The following is a 16,017-nucleotide window of genomic DNA, read 5'->3' as shown; positions in this document are numbered from 1 at the left end:
AAGGACTCAGATAATTGTTGAAAGAATGAATCATATATGGCAGGGCATCTTTGTGAAATGTGAAAACTTACAAATTACTTTGGAATATTATGTATTTTTTATAAACCATGTAATAACTAAGGGAACAGGTTAAGTCTGTAGATGTTAGACATTTATTCATTTTAATTTTGAAAATTTTTTCTTTGGCATTTTGGAGCAAATACTCTATCATTTCCGATTTCTAAACAAAAACTGACCTTGTCTTCTGGAAGGTTCTCACAGCCTCCAAATGCTTGACTGACAATAGGCCTTTGGCTGGGCTGAATCCATAATATCTAAAAAGTAAATTTATAAGGAAAAAGGATTTGGAGGGAAACTCTAAATTGGTTAGAAGCGAGGCTAACTACAACTAAGGCTGGGGCCAGGAATCACCACAGTCCAGAGCATCAGCTCCCCAAACTGGGGAGCGCGCGAGGTCCAGTGCCCGCCCCCGCTGAAGCCCCGCCCCGCAGCCCCCGCCCCCACCGAGGCCCCGCCCCCTCCCGGCCCCGACGCACCGAGGCTCCGCCCCCGCCCCGCCCCGCCCGGCCGCGGCTGCTGCCATAGTAACCCGGAAAGCGCCATGGCTGCCGCCGGCCTGGGAGGAAGGCTGTTGACACTGCCGGCGGCAGCCCTACCCAAGTCACCGTCACTTTCGGTACAGCCAGCAGCTCCCATCCGAGGGAAGCCTAAGAAATGTCTGGTCTATCCGCATCCACCGAAGAGCTCCCGCCTGTCTCCGTCGGTTCTGCGCTGGCTCCAGGGCCTGGACCTCACCTTCTTCCCCAGGAACGTCAACAGGTGCAGGCGCAAGCCGCCTGGACCGGCGCGGCGGCCTGAGCGTCCCGGGGACCGGCCGACCCTCGGTGGCCCTGCCTGCCCCGCCTCCCCGCCGCGGCGGCGCACGACTCGGACTGCCTACCCCGCCTAGTTTAGGGTTCAGACCCAGACCCCCGCCCGCCCAAGCGCGCGCGCGCGCGCGCACACACACACACACCCCCACACACCCACACACCCCTTCTCCTTTTAGGGAGTGGGCGCACACACACACACACACACACACACACACACACACACACACACACACCCCTTCTCCTTTTAGGGAGTGGGCCTGGAAAACACACGATGAAGCACTCACTTATTTATCCATTCAACCAATCATTCCATTTTAGACTTGAGCTAATATACAATGCCTTGGTGACTGCAAAAAAATATTAAGATAGTCAAGGCTCTTTTCTTTACAGACGCTGGATATTAATAATCGTGGGGATCAGTTTACCGTCCGGATGGCATCTGGCTTTTTCAATCAGGGATTGAGAAAAGTTGCTGCTTAACTGCAGTCACCCTGAACGTAACGGGCAGTTAGTATCTCCTCTGGGAATGCGAACTAATTTCCATAAATATGAAGACGGTGACTTTTTGGTAGTCAAGGACTCTGGTTTACTAATTTCAATATTCCGTAATAAAGACATGCCTGAAATCTTCAGTGCGCATCAGAATCACCTAGGGATCTTGTTAAAATGCAAATTCAATTCAAATTAATAGTTTGGGTTCATAAAAAGACCACCAAAGCCTTTGGTGTGTATCTAATCAAAAGTCTATTCCACAGCAGGTCCTTCTTAGAGCAATGATCCAACAAAACTAATTTTATAAGTTATTTGCTGCCAGTGTGGAATATTAAATTGGTGTTAATTGATTATAAAATAATACAAACTGTAAAAGTAACTACATTTTATTTCATTTCTTTAATACTATGTATCAGGGATTTTTCAAATGGCTTCCTGATTGCAGAAATATTCACTGTATACTACCCCAGGGATCTTCAATTGACATCCTTTGAAAATGGAACTTCTCTGAAAGTCAAGTTGGATAACTGGGCACAGTTGGAGAAGGTAAATTAGCGGTCACTGACACTTTGTTAAAAAGTTTGTGTTTTAAAAAATGGTATAATCCTGATGTGGTTGATATCTACACATACTTGTGTGTGGCTGTGCCACAAAGCTGGCAGTTTGTTTCCTTGTATTGAAAGAATGTTATTAAAGTTTGTCATGAGTCACTTATGAAACTCAGCATACTCATTTCAAATTGGAATGGGATAGAATGGCTCATTTTCTTGCTGAATAATAGTATCTTTTAATAAACATATTAAACAATTTTTTTTAAATAGTTGAGAGACAAAAGGGGGTTAAAGTGAATACATAGTATTGAAGATTTTACAGAACGTCTTATAATGAAAACCTTCTTTCTACTATTAAAGTTCCTGGCAAGAAAAAGACTTAAGTTACCTAAAGAGCTAATCCATGGAACAATTCACTGCAAAGCCGGAGTACCTGAAATACTAATACAAGAGGTTTATACTTTGTTAACACATAAAGAGTAAGTCATTTGGAATTTTCTAGTGATACAACTTAATATGAACATTTGGTAAATCTCATTACTAAAATGTGGCTCATCAAGAGTATTTTATTTTCTATTTCCAGAATTAAAAGTATCCGGGACGACCTGGTGAATTTCACAGACTACAGTTACCAGATGCTTTTGCCCCTGGTTCCTAGGTCTACAGCTTCAAAATTGATTAAAGATAACATTAGGTTATCAGAGATAAAAAGCAATCCCAACATGCTCAGCAATGAGCTTAAAGTAGAGTTCCTCTTCCTTTTACAAATGTTGCAAAGAAAATTAAGCAGAAAACTGAATCCAAGTAAGTTCTCCTTAGAAACAGTCAACTGAGTTCTTCCCAACTTAATGAGGCTGTGCTAGAGTACCGATGAAAGAAAAGCTGACCTTCTGCTTTTTCTATCCCTGGTTTAAAGGGAAAATGGTTCTCTTATGCTAGCAGCGGAATGATTTATTATCACTGGAGTGGTTTATGTCATACATTTTTAAGTGAAAGTATAGGCTAACTTAGTATATTAACACTTCTCATTTTAGAAGAGCGCGAATGAATATGTTCACATGCAATTTTGTGGGAAGTAAGTTCAAATATCCTTTCAAGTTAAAGAGGATGGGAATATTTCAGACTTTATCAGGATGCAAGTACTGTAGGAAAAGCCTAGATTACCATGATTCACTCTAGACGCTGTCCAGACCAGGGTCAGGACTGCCCTGTAGCAGCATCGGTACGTAGACTGGTAAGGTGAGGCAGATGGAGGCAACCCCCGGCAACCTCCCAGAGCCATCACTGAAATCATTCTCCAAGCATCCAAAGCATTAGCCACCAGAGTCCCAAAATAGGACAAAAAAAAAAAAAATAGTGAACTTTCTCTTTTCATTGTTGTTGCTTTACTACTGCTTAACTCAGGACACCATTCAGGTCTTAGAATCCTATAGTCCTTGACTCCAGACACTTGGTGGCTTCATCATGACCGTGATACCCAAACCATCTGGGAATGAGGCAGCTATAGGTCATTAGGATTTCTCCCTCATTCTAACCACCATTTTCTGAAGAAAAGAGACATTTTCTCTCTAGTCTCTGGAAGGAAAGGAGACCAGTAGCTGTAACGTCCACCCAAAATGTGGGTTGGATGTTTTCATTTTCATCCTGTCGCTCTGCTCATCTTCCACTGCCTATCATTTTTTGTTTCTCTTCCTTATTTGCTCTCACTCATGAATTTGTGAGTAGAGAAAGAACTGAGGTCTTTAATCCTGCTGTGAAATATGTTCACATTCTTTTGGATGTTTTTAAACATTACAATTCTGCTGTGATTTGTGTGAATCACACATGCACGTGATGTAGACGTACAACTTTAAAAAGACCACGGATAACCAACCATCTGTGTATCCCTCCAAGTCTATGTGAATTTCAGGTGAACAGTTCCCACAGCTCTACCTTCTCCCGGTGTCCCGCCCCCGCTGCGTTCTCCACACTTCCCTCTGGCAGTAACCACTGTCCTGGGGCCTGGAGCCTTGATTTAAAACCTAGTGTGTCTATGCACACGACTTACCTTCCTCTTAACTTCATTCATATGTATTTCTTAATTGAGTAGACTTTATCAAACTCGTAGTAGGCAGAATGGCTCGCACGCTCCTCCTGCCCAATGCCTGGAACCTGTGAATCCGTTGTATTAAATGGCAAAAGAGGCTTCGCAGAAGTGGCAGACCTTGAAATAGGGAGTTTATGCTAGACTAGTCAGGGGGGTCCAGTCTAATCACATGGGCACTTAAAGGCAGAGATCTTCCTCCAAGTGGCATCAGAGCAATGCAGCAGAAGCAGGAATGGCCTGAGGTGTGGGGGGGCCTCAAGCCTCCACGAGAAGGGGAGGACAGGGCCTCAAACAACTCGAAGAGACAGCCAGCAACCAGATGGAGGTTCTGGACCTAGAAGTGCAAAGAGCCAAATTCTGCCAACAACCTGAAAGAGCACGGGAGAGGATCTATCCCCAGGGCTTCCAGAAGGATGAGGCCCTCCTAACATCTTGATTTCAGCCTGGTGAGACGCTAAAAAGAAGCTCCCGGACTTCTATACTGTGAGAGTAAAGATGGCTGCTGCTCATAAGCCACCAACTTGATGGTAACTTGTTATGGCAGAAATGAAAAACAAACACAAATTTCATAATTAATACTGTTGGCATCATGAGCTTACGAAAATATTCTCCTATACTTACATTTACTAAGGTTTTAGCCTTTCCATTTTATTTTTTTAATGTTGATTCCAGTTAACACACAGTGTTATATCAGTTTCAGGTGTACAATTGAGTCATTCAATACTTCCATACAACACCCAGTGCTCATCACAAGCACACTCCTTAATCCTATCATCTATTTCCCCCATCCTCCCACCCACCTCCCCTCTGGTGACCATCAGTTTGTAGTTAGGAGTCTCTTTTCTGGGTTTGCCTCTTATCTTTTTTCCCCTTTGCTTGTTTGTTTTTCAAATTCCACATGAGTAATATCATATAGTATTTATTTGCCTTTCTCTTTAGCATTATATTCTCTAGCTACATCCATGTTGTTGCAAACGTAAGATTTCATTCTTTCTTATGGTTGAGTAACAACCTATCGTCTTTATCTATTCATCCCTAGATGGATGCTTTGGCTGTTTCCATAATTTGGCTCTTGTAAATAATGCTGCAATAAACACTGGAGTGATGTATCCCTTTGAATTAGATTTTTGTAGTCTTTGGGTAAATCTCTACTAGTGTGATTGCTGGACTGTAGGGCAGTTCTACTTTTAACCTTTCAAGGAAACTCCATACTGTGTTCCAGAGTGGCTGTACCAGTTTGCATTTCCACCAACAGTGCAAGAGAGTTCCTTCTTCTCCACGTCCTTACCAACAAGGAGCTTGTTGTTTCTTGTGTTTTTTATTTTAGCCATTCTGATAGATGTGATATCTCATTGTACTTTTGATTCGCTTTTCCCTGGTGATGAGTAATAGTGAGCATCTTTTCACCTTTCTGGTGGCCACTTGGATGTCTTCTTTGAAGAAATGTCTCTGACCATTTTTAATTGGATTGGTTTTTGGGTGCTGATTTTATCAGTTCTTTATATATTTTGAATAATAACCCTTTACTGGATATGTCATTTGCAAGTATCTTCTCTCATTCAGTAGGTTGCCTTTTAGTTTTGTGGACTGTTTGCTTTGCAGTACAGAAGCTTTTAATTTTGATGCAGTCCCAAGAATTTTTGTTTTTATTTCCCTTGCCTCAGGAGACATATCTAGAAAAATGTTGCTATGTTAGCCTTTCACTTTAAAATTTTTTTCAACTTTATTGAGGTATAACTGACAAATAGAAACTATATACTTAATGTGTAAAACTTGATGCTTTGGTATACATATACATTGTTCAATGACCACTGCAATCCAACATATCCACCTTCAGGGCGCCTGGTGGCTCAATCCATTGAGCATTCAACTTCGGCTCAGGTCATGATTTCATGGTTCCTGAGTTCAAGCCCCACGCAGGGCTTGCTGTTGTCAGCCCAGAGCCTGCTTTGGATTTTCTGCGCCCGCCAACCCCCCCCCACCCCACCCCCCGCCGCCGCCCCTCCCCTGCTCAGGCTCTCCTGCTCTCAAAAATAAATATTAAAAAATATGTATCAATTTCCTCACACGGTTGCCATTTTTTTTTCTGTCTTCCCTTTTCTTTTTTTCTTGCTTGCTTGCTTGCTGTGTGTAGTGAGTACACTTACGGTCTACCCTCTTAGCAAATTTCAAGCACACAATACACTATTAGATACAGTCACCACGCCACACATTAGACCTGCAGAACTTACCAATCCTGCATAACTGAGATTCTGCACCTTTGATCAGCATCTCCTCATGTCCCCCTCCACCCCATCCCTAGAAATTACCATTTCACTCTCTGCTTCTAAGGGCCGGCTTTACATTCCACATACAAATGGTAATGTGGTATTTGTTTTTCCACTGTCTGGCTTATTTCTCTTAGCATAATGTCCTCTAGTTTTATTTGTGGAAGCATATAAAATGGCTGTACCAATTCACATTCCAGCAACAGTGGAGAAGGGTTCTCTTTTCTCCCACATCCTCATAAACACTTTTTATCTTTTGTCCTTTTTGATAACAGCCATTCTGACAGATGTATGATGATATATTATTGTGGTTTTGATTGCACTTCCCTGATTATTGATCATTAGTGATGCTGAACACCTTTTCATATACCTGTTTGCCATTCGTCTATCTTATTTTAAGAAACATCAACTTAGGTCCTTTGCTACATTTTTAATTGGGTTATTTGTTTTGTCTGGTATTGAGTTATATGAATTCCTTATATGTTTTGGATATTACTCCCTTATAAAGTATAAAACACTGATGAAGGGAAGAAGACACAGATAAATGGAAAACCATCCCATGTTCATGGATTAGAAGAATACTGCTAAAATATACTACCCAATTGATCTACAGAGTCAATGCGAGCTTGCAAAATTTCAATGGCAGTCTACAGGAATAGAAAAAACAATCCTGAATTCACTTGGAATCATGAAAGAACCTGGATACCCAAAGTCATTCTCTGAAGGAAGAACAAGGCTGGAAGCATCACACCTCCTGATGCAAACTATATTACGACAGTAAGGTACTGGCATAAAAACAGACCTATAAACAGAACAGTGAGCCCAGAAATAAATCCATGCATTTACCTGATCTTGAATAAGGATGCCAAGAAAGCACAATAGGAAAAGGACAATATCCTCAATAATTATGTTGAGAAAGGGGCGCCTGGGTGGCTTAGTCGGTTGAGCGTCCGACTCTCGCTTAGGTCATGATCTCGCGGTTCGTGGGTTCGAGCCCCGCGTCGGGCTCTGTGCTGACTGCCAGCTCGGAGCCTGGAGCCTGTTTCAGAGGCTGTGACTCCCTCTCTCTCTGACCCTCCCCTGCTCACGCTGTCTCTCTCTCTCTCTCTCCTAGAAATAAATAAAACATTAAAAAAAATAATTATGTTGAGAAAATTGGATATCTACTTGCAGAAGAATGAAATTGGACCCTTATCTCAAACCCCAAATCAAATCCAAATGGATTCAAAGACTTAAACATAAGACCTGAAACCATACAACTGCTAGAAGAAAACACAGGGAAAAAGGCTTCTTAGTATTGGTATTGGCAATGGATTTTTGGAAACGACATCCAAAACACAGGCAACAAAAGCAAAAATAAATATGTGGGATTGTATCAAACTAAAATGCTTCCCGCACAGCAAAGGAAACGAATGGAAAGGGAACCTACAAAATGGGAAAAAATGTTTGCAAAGCATGTATCTGATAAGCCTCCTTTAAAATCTTAATTTGTCTGCAACTGAAATGGAGAACAAGCTGTCTTAGAACCATTTTTTGAATAGTCTGTTCTTCCCCTACTGATTTGCAATATCCTTATGTCTGAAACGTTTTAAGTTTCTGTGTATATCTGGGCCTGTTTCCTATATATATCCTAGCTGATTTTGTCTACGTGTGTGCAACTTCATCACCCAAATGATCTCAGTTACTGCGGCTTTACAGCAAGTGCTGGTACTTGGAAAACAAATCCTGCTGTTTTATCCTCTCTGAAGTGTCCTGTTGCATGGACCTCTTTACTTCATTCACTGTGACTTTTACTGTTAAGAATTCAGTAGTACTGCCTACTGCTATATTTGCATTCACATCTATCGTGCTATTTTGTGCTTTTTATTTATTCTTTTTCTGTTTCACCTATCTTTTCTTCTTTTGGACTGAATTTTTTGTAAAGACCATTCCCCCCACCCCCCAACCCCCACACTGACTGGGACAATATTTAATTTCTGCTCTTTGTAGTGCCATTCTAGAAATTTTAACATGCAGACTTTCTCCAACTTATAAGGACCCTAAAACGCTGACGGCCCCCTACCATACCTCAGCATTTGAGTTTTGTCAAGTTATTTTATTTCTCACAGCACAAATCAGATACGATTATTTTTTATACAGAATGTTTGCTTATATTTAGTCTATCTCATCATCACTGTTACTCATTAGTTCTAGCTGGGATTTCTAGAGCAAAACACAAGTATTCTATTTAATCTTCTATTTAAAAGTCCATCCTTGCACTGAGTTAACCTGTTTCTCTCCTGTCCTCCCTTGAGCACACTCTCTCATTAGCCATGGATCACCTCTACCCTCGGATTCTTAACTAGTGTTCTGTTATCACCAGTCTTGATCTTTGAGACTGATGATTTGAAGTTCAAAGTCATGAACTGTGATAATTTTAGTTCTGAGGATGTTACTGACCAGAGCTGTATTTAGCATGAACAGGGTCTGGCTGATGAGTAGTAATTACCTTAGACTCTTCTTCAAGCTGCAGAGGAGGAGTAGGTGATCTTTAGAAGCACAGGGAAACTGAAGCTTATAGAATTAATGAGAATTATGGGAAACATGGAAATAATTTTAAGTCACTTGTTATAGTATAAACATGTTTGCAGAATAAATAGATACGGCATTTTACTTATTTGAAATATAAGCAATATTTAAAATATTAAAAACCATTTAACCTGTGGATGACAGAAGTCAATACAGTCTTTTCTTTTTGGGATACTGTATGGGAGAGACAAGCAGGTACTAGTAATATATTATCTTTTGATCTGGGTGATGGATATCCCAAGTGTATTCATTCCAAAAATTCATCAAGCTGTAAATACATAATTTGTTCACTTTTCTGTATACATATTATTACTGAATAAAAGCTTATCAAAAAACTAATAGAAACATAAAGAGAGTCTCTTTAGCTTTAAAATTTTTTTGAAGTAACTTTTTTGGAGCAACTATTTTGTGCATCAAAGATGTGAACAGTGTGGGGAGAGGGTTAATCATCTTCATATTCACACCTCTCTCAGGAATATGATAAAAGAGATGTTGCAAGAATTTGCCTCATTTTAAAATTATGGTGTCTTATTTTGGCACTGGCCAAAGTGAATTTTTAACAGTTTCTCTTTTCCTATTTTATAGAGTGGTTTGAGGTCAAACCAACAGTGGGGGAATTTACTCTCGATCACCTTCCTAGCCACGCGTCTGAGTGCAAATTTAATTCCAGGATTTCAAGGGATGGAGTTGCTCCTGTCTTACGTGAGTTTTTGTTCTTGTTGCTGTTTTTTTTTTTTTTTCTATTTTACCTGTTAAATGAAATTTTTGTTTCTACTTTGCTCCTTAAGAAATTTTAAAATAGTTAAAATGTTGCCCTAGGCATTCAGTCTACAACCATGTACTGGATTGCTCTGTCCCCACGCTGTGGGCAGGGGGGAGGGCTGTGCACTCTGCTGAGTACCAGTCACCCTGGGGAGGTTTCCAAGCCCGGGTACCCGCTCCCCACTAAAGGACCCATTTCAGCTCTGATTCATCTTTAAAGAGGTGAGTCTGAAACAGGTGAAGCCCACTGGCAGAGCTCACAGCTCAATTCTCTAGCAGCGAGTGAGGAACCAGTCCTAAGGCAGATACGGATACTGGCCTACCTCAGTTTCCCAATTAGCTGTATTACAAGAAGCCCCTTGTTTACATCCTGGGAGTTCAGAAAGTACTTGCAGCAAAGCAATCTAGAGCCCATAAGCCAAAATCAATCTCCCTGCCCTGTTTTTGTAGAGCCTGCAAGTAAGAATGGCTTTTGTATTTTTAAATGGCTGAAACAATATATCATAAGAAAAATAGTATTTCCTGACGCATGAACATTATATGAAGTTCAAATTTCCACGTTCATAAAGTCGTACTGGAACACAGCCAGGCCTGTTGTGTATGCCGTGTCTACGGCTGCTTTTACACGACAGCAGCGGGGCCGAGTCACTGCCCACAAAGTAGGTTCTAGATTTAGCGAATAAAAACAGATATAACCAGTATAGCCGATAATTATGGGGACATGCTGAGGACATACTTTTAATGAAAATGATTGTTTATGTGACATTCAAACTTAACTGAGTGTCCATACTTGTTTTTACTGTCGGGTCCTTGATGGAAAATATCTGAGGACCTGTCCTACAAAGCAGGATTCCTAAAGTGTTAAAGGATTTCATGGGGTGGGGGGAGTTGGGGGGAGCTCTGTTTACATAGGGTCTGGAAAAGCAATGTTAACAGAATCCTCCTTTTAAACTTATGATTTCTCAGAGCCTTTAATATGCTGCTACGCACTGTAAATAGTAAAGAGGAGACGTACAGAAGGAAGTGTTTTACAAACTCTATTTGATCACACATGACTCTCATTCAGTTTTGTTTGGCTAACGGCCTTGGACAGCTACCGTTTCTCCGAGCACACATTTTAATATCTAGACATTAGGCCAGTCCACGAAAACCTCTTTAACTCATCATTTGCCTGAGGCATGGTACTCAGCATGACGGAACTCAAAGGGAGTGAATAACAGTGCTTCTATGAAAAAAAAAAAAGTATCCATAGTTCCCCTTCAGATTTTTCGAACTTATCCTCTCCTGCAACCTGCCTCAGCCTTCTTCCAACAGTGATGCCCGAGGCGAAATCTCCAGCAGGGGCAGAGGCTAAGGGGGGGGGGAGGGCTGCAGGTGGGCTCTGGTGCTTCCCGTGCTCACCTCTTTCCCCTTCTGGCTACCTGGACCTGACTGGGGATGGGAAGGCACAGGACCGCTTGCTTTGGGACCTGCAATGTAACGGCCGAAGGAGGAATGAGACACAGGACCCTCCTGCGTAAGAAACAGATGAAAAGTGTCCATATATATAAAATGATGGCTACTGACACTTGAATAGCTGAAGAATATTCCTCATTTCCTTTATCCTTTCAGAAACATTGCAAGGTCACAAACGAGTTTTTAGAAAAATAATGCTCTCATTTCAGATCAGAACTCCAGGAAGAGTGGCGTCCTTTTTTTACGAGTGTCATGAAGTAGGAACTGCTATCCATAGCTTCTCCTCCTCTTTAATTCTCTCCATGCTCTTTTACGAGTCCCTCTCACTCCAGTGGTCTCTCTCCATCCTTTTCAAAGTGGATGAAGGGCTATGCGATACATCACAGGCCAGATCAGGATGGGAAGAAATGTGCTTTTCTCGGTTTACTTCTCTCAATCCTGCTCCAGAAACTTGGATCCTCTTCGTCTGGGCACAATGGAAATTAATGAATGGTGTGCAGCTGACTTTGACAATTATATGGAAGAGAGCTGTTTTGCTAAATTTTATTTTTTCCAAATTAATTCAAGGGATTCCATTTCAGTTGTTTCTACTGAAAGAACAGTGATTAGTTCAGGTCAGCTAACATAATCGGAGTTAGTGGAACAGAGCTAGGCCATAAAACAGGATCCTATTTTACCATCTAAGATTGCACTGCACGTAATGGCAGCAAACCCACAGACCGTTCACTGAAAACCTTCTAATTATCAAACAGGGTGATGAAAATTAATTGTAAGACAGGTTGTTGCCTTTGTTTCTTTCTTTAACACTTAAGTCTTATGTTCACCTAAACTGAGCATCTAGCGAACTCACAGGCAGAGAGAGAAAACAGAGTTTTTAGTAGCCACTGGTCCCTCACATTAGAACTGAGTAACCTGGAAGCCAGCCAGTGTGGATGCTTTGGTGTATTGAGAGTCCCAGAAACTGAACTACGAATTATGTGTATTTGCCAAATCCAAGCACTGTTAGAATCTAGGCCTCAGCTGCTTTCTGAAGCAACATCTAAAAATAGTTGAGTCACATTCAGTATCAGATGCACCAAACTAAGCCCCGGGTATTTTAGGCACTGTTAATGACTTTTGGAAGTAGGGGGCGTTCTGATTTTTTATTTACGGCTACTACAATGCATGCTTTAAATACTCTGTTTCCCAGGCAGGCAGGTGACCCTGTGCTCAGCCTGTTGCCCATCATTCTGCAAGTTCAATATGTTAGAAACACTGATCACTGTGCAAATATTTAATAACCACAAACTGATTCTAACGTTGTTTATTTAAATATGCCAGGAAATACAGGTCCTGCCAGCAATTCACTTAGAGGAATGCACATGAAACAAGCTCGAAAACATTCTTTTGAATCTGCTATGAACCTTTTCAAAAACACGAAAACGTAACCTTGAAAAGCACGTGTCTGAAGGCTTTGAACAGTCCTGTCATACTAGAGGGTCGGATTAACTAGTCGTGGGTATATAAGTAAATTAAAGCGATGTCTTATCTGTAATTCGGCTGCCGAGCATGGTTTCTTTTTCCAATTCAATTCAAGAACCGTCTGTGCCCGGTACTGTTGAAAATGCAAAATCAACAGAGAAGGCGCAAGAATCATTTTAAAAGACACAGTGAAACATAACTCACTGTGACAGGCAAGTTTTTTCTCCTCAATTCTGCAGGAGTGGTGGGTCTGCTCTGCTCTGCTTTCCTCAGGAGAAAAGAGCTACCCCTTTGCCTGATATGTATTTACACATCACATGCACTCATAGGAATGTCCTCTGAATGATGATGATGATTATGCAGTGGCCTGGAGACAATCTTGCCCACCCCCATAACAAGCCACACTTACAACATTTTTAAAAAACAGGCATCCTTCCTGTTGATAGGGAGTTGTGGGAAATGAAAAATTGTGCCTCACTTGGAATTTGGTTTTGTTGTTTAGCAAACCATTTAGTTCAATTTAAACATTTCTGGGGCTCCTGGGTGCTCAGTTGCTTAGGTGCCCAACTTCAGCTCAGGTCATGATCTCGCAGTTTGTGGGTTCAAGCCCCGTGCTGGGCTCTGTGCTGACAGCTCGGAGCCTGGAGCCTGCTTCAGATTCTGTGTCTGTCTTTCTCTCTGCCCCTCCCCAGCTCATGCTCTGTCTCTCTCTGTCTCTCAATAATAAACACTAACATTTTAAAAAATAAATAAAAAATAAAAAAATTTCTACTGGTTGTTGCCACTTCCCAGAATCTTACTGGAGGGAAATCAGAGCTGACCGATATCCTCCTGAAAGACGGATGACCTTTCATGCATTCTTATAATTTTACATTCATGTTTGGGAAATTTTCTTCAACTGGAATTAGTCACGTTTTTATGCTTTCTCGTTAACAGTCTCATGTGACTTCCAAGATGAGCATTACTAACGCTGGGTCCCGCAGCGCGCACACCCATGTCCCCCAAAACTCTGTCCATTGCTCCGCACTGCTGAAGGCATGGCTTTATTAGAATTGCTATCTCCAAAGACTTCCATGTTTAATTTCCCCTTTTTGGCAGGTAATATTTAGTAAAAGAAATTAAAGAGAGCCCTGATGAAATAGTGCTACTTCTCAGGAGTGTGTGTAGAATCTATTTTTATCTGAGATAAAGGGAAAACAGTTTGCAGTTCTTAACCAGCTACAGGTTACTCACCTGTTACCCTGCATTCTAATGGTACAGGTCCAAAGTAGAAAATTACGAAAATAAGTTTTAACCCATAAAATATAGTTCCTTAGGCAAGGGTTATAGAAGCCAGTCTTCTGACCCTCAGCCGGGGAAAAGATCCAGAGAAAAGGATTTAGATTTGGGTAAAGAGTTGTATAAAACATTTCTTAATTGTTCCCTTGACTCTCTGTTCAATCTCCTGAAAAAGCTGACCACTCACGGCCCGTGGTAAGTTCCCAGGAGGCCTGTGAGGTCTCTGAAGAGCTGCGGGAAGTATGAACCAGACTGTACACTTCACTTCATAGTGACCACATGAAGGTAGCAGGTATGGCCTAAGTAGGCAACTTCAACAGCTTCTTAAAGATGAGCTGAATTAAGAGAGGCCAACACTACAGGTGTATCTTAAGAAGGCCATTTACGTCACCAAGGATCTTTGGCAGAAGGAATCAAGGAGCTTTGTAGGAGCAACAGCAGCTCCAATAGGGGCAGAACCTTTTCAATCAGTTGGTACAATGCTTATTGGGGAACAGGAGCCTCTGTGATTCGCTGCTTGTATTCATGAGTGAGCTTTTCCCCTTTTACACTAGTTCGGGGGGCTTACTGTACTCAGTGTTTCTTACAAGCGGAGAATCATCTTCCTGAAGAGTCTAAAGAAGTGATTTTTCTAGGTTTCCAAGTAAAGTAATAACGCGAATGGACAAGCTCAGCCCTTCACACCTCTGATGACTCTGCGCCAACATTTATGAGAGACCGTGTTCTCTCCGTGGCGGATATGGGGACAAGACTGATGCTCATCTTAGCAGTTAACTATATCTGATCTGGTTTTAACTGCAGTGTTTACTGAAATTTAGGGGACCTGAAATACAGACAGACAGACAGACAGATCTAGATAACTACATGCCCTATCACAGCACAGTCAGATGGTTAATTAAATTCAGCAGAAGAGCACTTTTTTCAATTATTTAGGAAGAAATGTTTCAAAGAGATCGTACAATAAGCACTTATTAGAGTTGACCACAATTATATCTTCTATATTACTGCTACACTAAATATGAAACCCAAAATTTTATAAACAATTAGTGAGGCTTTTACTAGATTCAGAATGCCTTTTGACTCAAGCCTGAAGAAGGGTCAATTTTCCTATTTTAAGGACAACAAAATACAAGTCATTGCTTTAATGCAGCCATGTTCCTGGACACCTCTGGGTGATTTCATAGAAAAATCATGTATGTATATGTATATGTATACGTATACACACATATATCAATTTTGATTGACATAAAAATATTTTCACAAGATAGAACTCATTGTGATATTGCAATTTTGTTAACCACCCGGTATACTTGTTATAGGCAAAATATTTTTCCAATGCTTTTAAAACCATTATCCAAGGAGACTTCTTTCCTAAAAGCATACATATACTTGCAAAACAATTTGTTCATGTTACCAATAATATAGACATCATCTTATAGTAAAATAAGCTAATATTATTTGAGTTTTCATGCATATGAAATCTAACAATGGAAACCCTTTTATAAATTTAAAGGATTGCTTTGTTTTTCATATTAAGGCACAATAAATGCAGATTTGCATGGTCAAAGGACATTTATAATTATGTGAAGAATAGTTACAATTAATATTACAAAATTACAGGACATTATAGAAGTCAAAGAGTAAAAGAATTATATTTGAAACAATTCAATTTAGATTTCAGACACAAATTTGGTTCCTCCTCTGTTGTGTTCATGTGCTAACGAGTTACATTTTTTCATAGTCTGTACATAAAATATCATTTTCCTGCACTCATTTAAAATACAGAAGAAGGAAATAATTGTTTATCTGTGTATAACTCAAACTCAATGGTATCTTTTCTTTCAAACTAGTTAAAGCACAAAAGATAGGCTTCTTAATCTATTTTAAAACAAAGAGAAATTATAGGAGGATTTCAACTGCCATTTTTATGTGAAAGGATTTACTACATATATGCTAATTAAAAATCCTCCCACCTAAAAATATTTGAGTTACACATAGCACTATGGATTTAAGAAAATACTTCTCACTATCAATGAGTCACATATATTCTCTTCCACAGTGTTAATGAAATCTTTTTTATAAAATAGAATTTAGGCCTGTAAAGTCTTTTTGAGGAGTCAGAAGTAGCTAACGCGGTAGACAGTACCTAATATATGTTGTTTTCTGTTTTAGAAGCATGTTTAAGAAAACTTTTAAAATACTTTCAATGCAACAGGTTTAAATAG

General features: G+C 40.5%; 1 protein-coding gene across 2 annotated transcripts; it reads left to right on the top strand.

Annotated features, from left to right (window-relative positions):
- The first annotated feature begins 575 nt into the window (after nt 1–575).
- SPATA4 (spermatogenesis associated 4) lies at nt 576–12,587 on the top strand. Of its 2 annotated transcripts, none has more exons than XM_039217205.1 (6): nt 576–819; nt 1,835–1,910; nt 2,276–2,394; nt 2,499–2,719; nt 9,422–9,538; nt 12,374–12,587. In XM_039217205.1, exons 1-6 carry the CDS (start codon nt 602–604, stop codon nt 12,478–12,480), a joined length of 858 nt encoding a protein of 285 aa, XP_039073136.1. In that variant the 5' UTR covers nt 576–601; the 3' UTR covers nt 12,481–12,587. The 2 variants fall into 2 exon arrangements, with proteins under 2 accessions (XP_039073136.1, XP_039073135.1); XM_039217204.1 differs by having other exon boundaries at nt 1,781–1,910.
- The last annotated feature ends 3,430 nt before the right edge of the window (nt 12,588–16,017 follow it).

This window comes from Hyaena hyaena, unplaced genomic scaffold (genome assembly GCF_003009895.1).
Source record: "Hyaena hyaena isolate Hyena2069 unplaced genomic scaffold, ASM300989v1 scaffold_681, whole genome shotgun sequence".
NCBI classification, from domain to species: domain Eukaryota; kingdom Metazoa; phylum Chordata; class Mammalia; order Carnivora; family Hyaenidae; genus Hyaena; species Hyaena hyaena.
The sequence above is the reverse complement of the archived record's forward strand: the minus strand, read 5'-3'. Positions and strand labels throughout refer to the sequence as shown.

Coding starts and splice junctions, on each gene's coding strand:
- SPATA4 (XM_039217204.1), top strand. CDS start 602: ATGGCTGCCGCCGGCCTGGGAGGAAGGCTGTTGACACTGCCGGCGGCA. Junction 2,395..2,498: donor ACTTTGTTAACACATAAAGA/GTAAGTCATTTG, acceptor TTCTATTTCCAG/AATTAAAAGTATCCGGGACG. Junction 2,720..9,421: donor AAGCAGAAAACTGAATCCAA/GTAAGTTCTCCT, acceptor CCTATTTTATAG/AGTGGTTTGAGGTCAAACCA.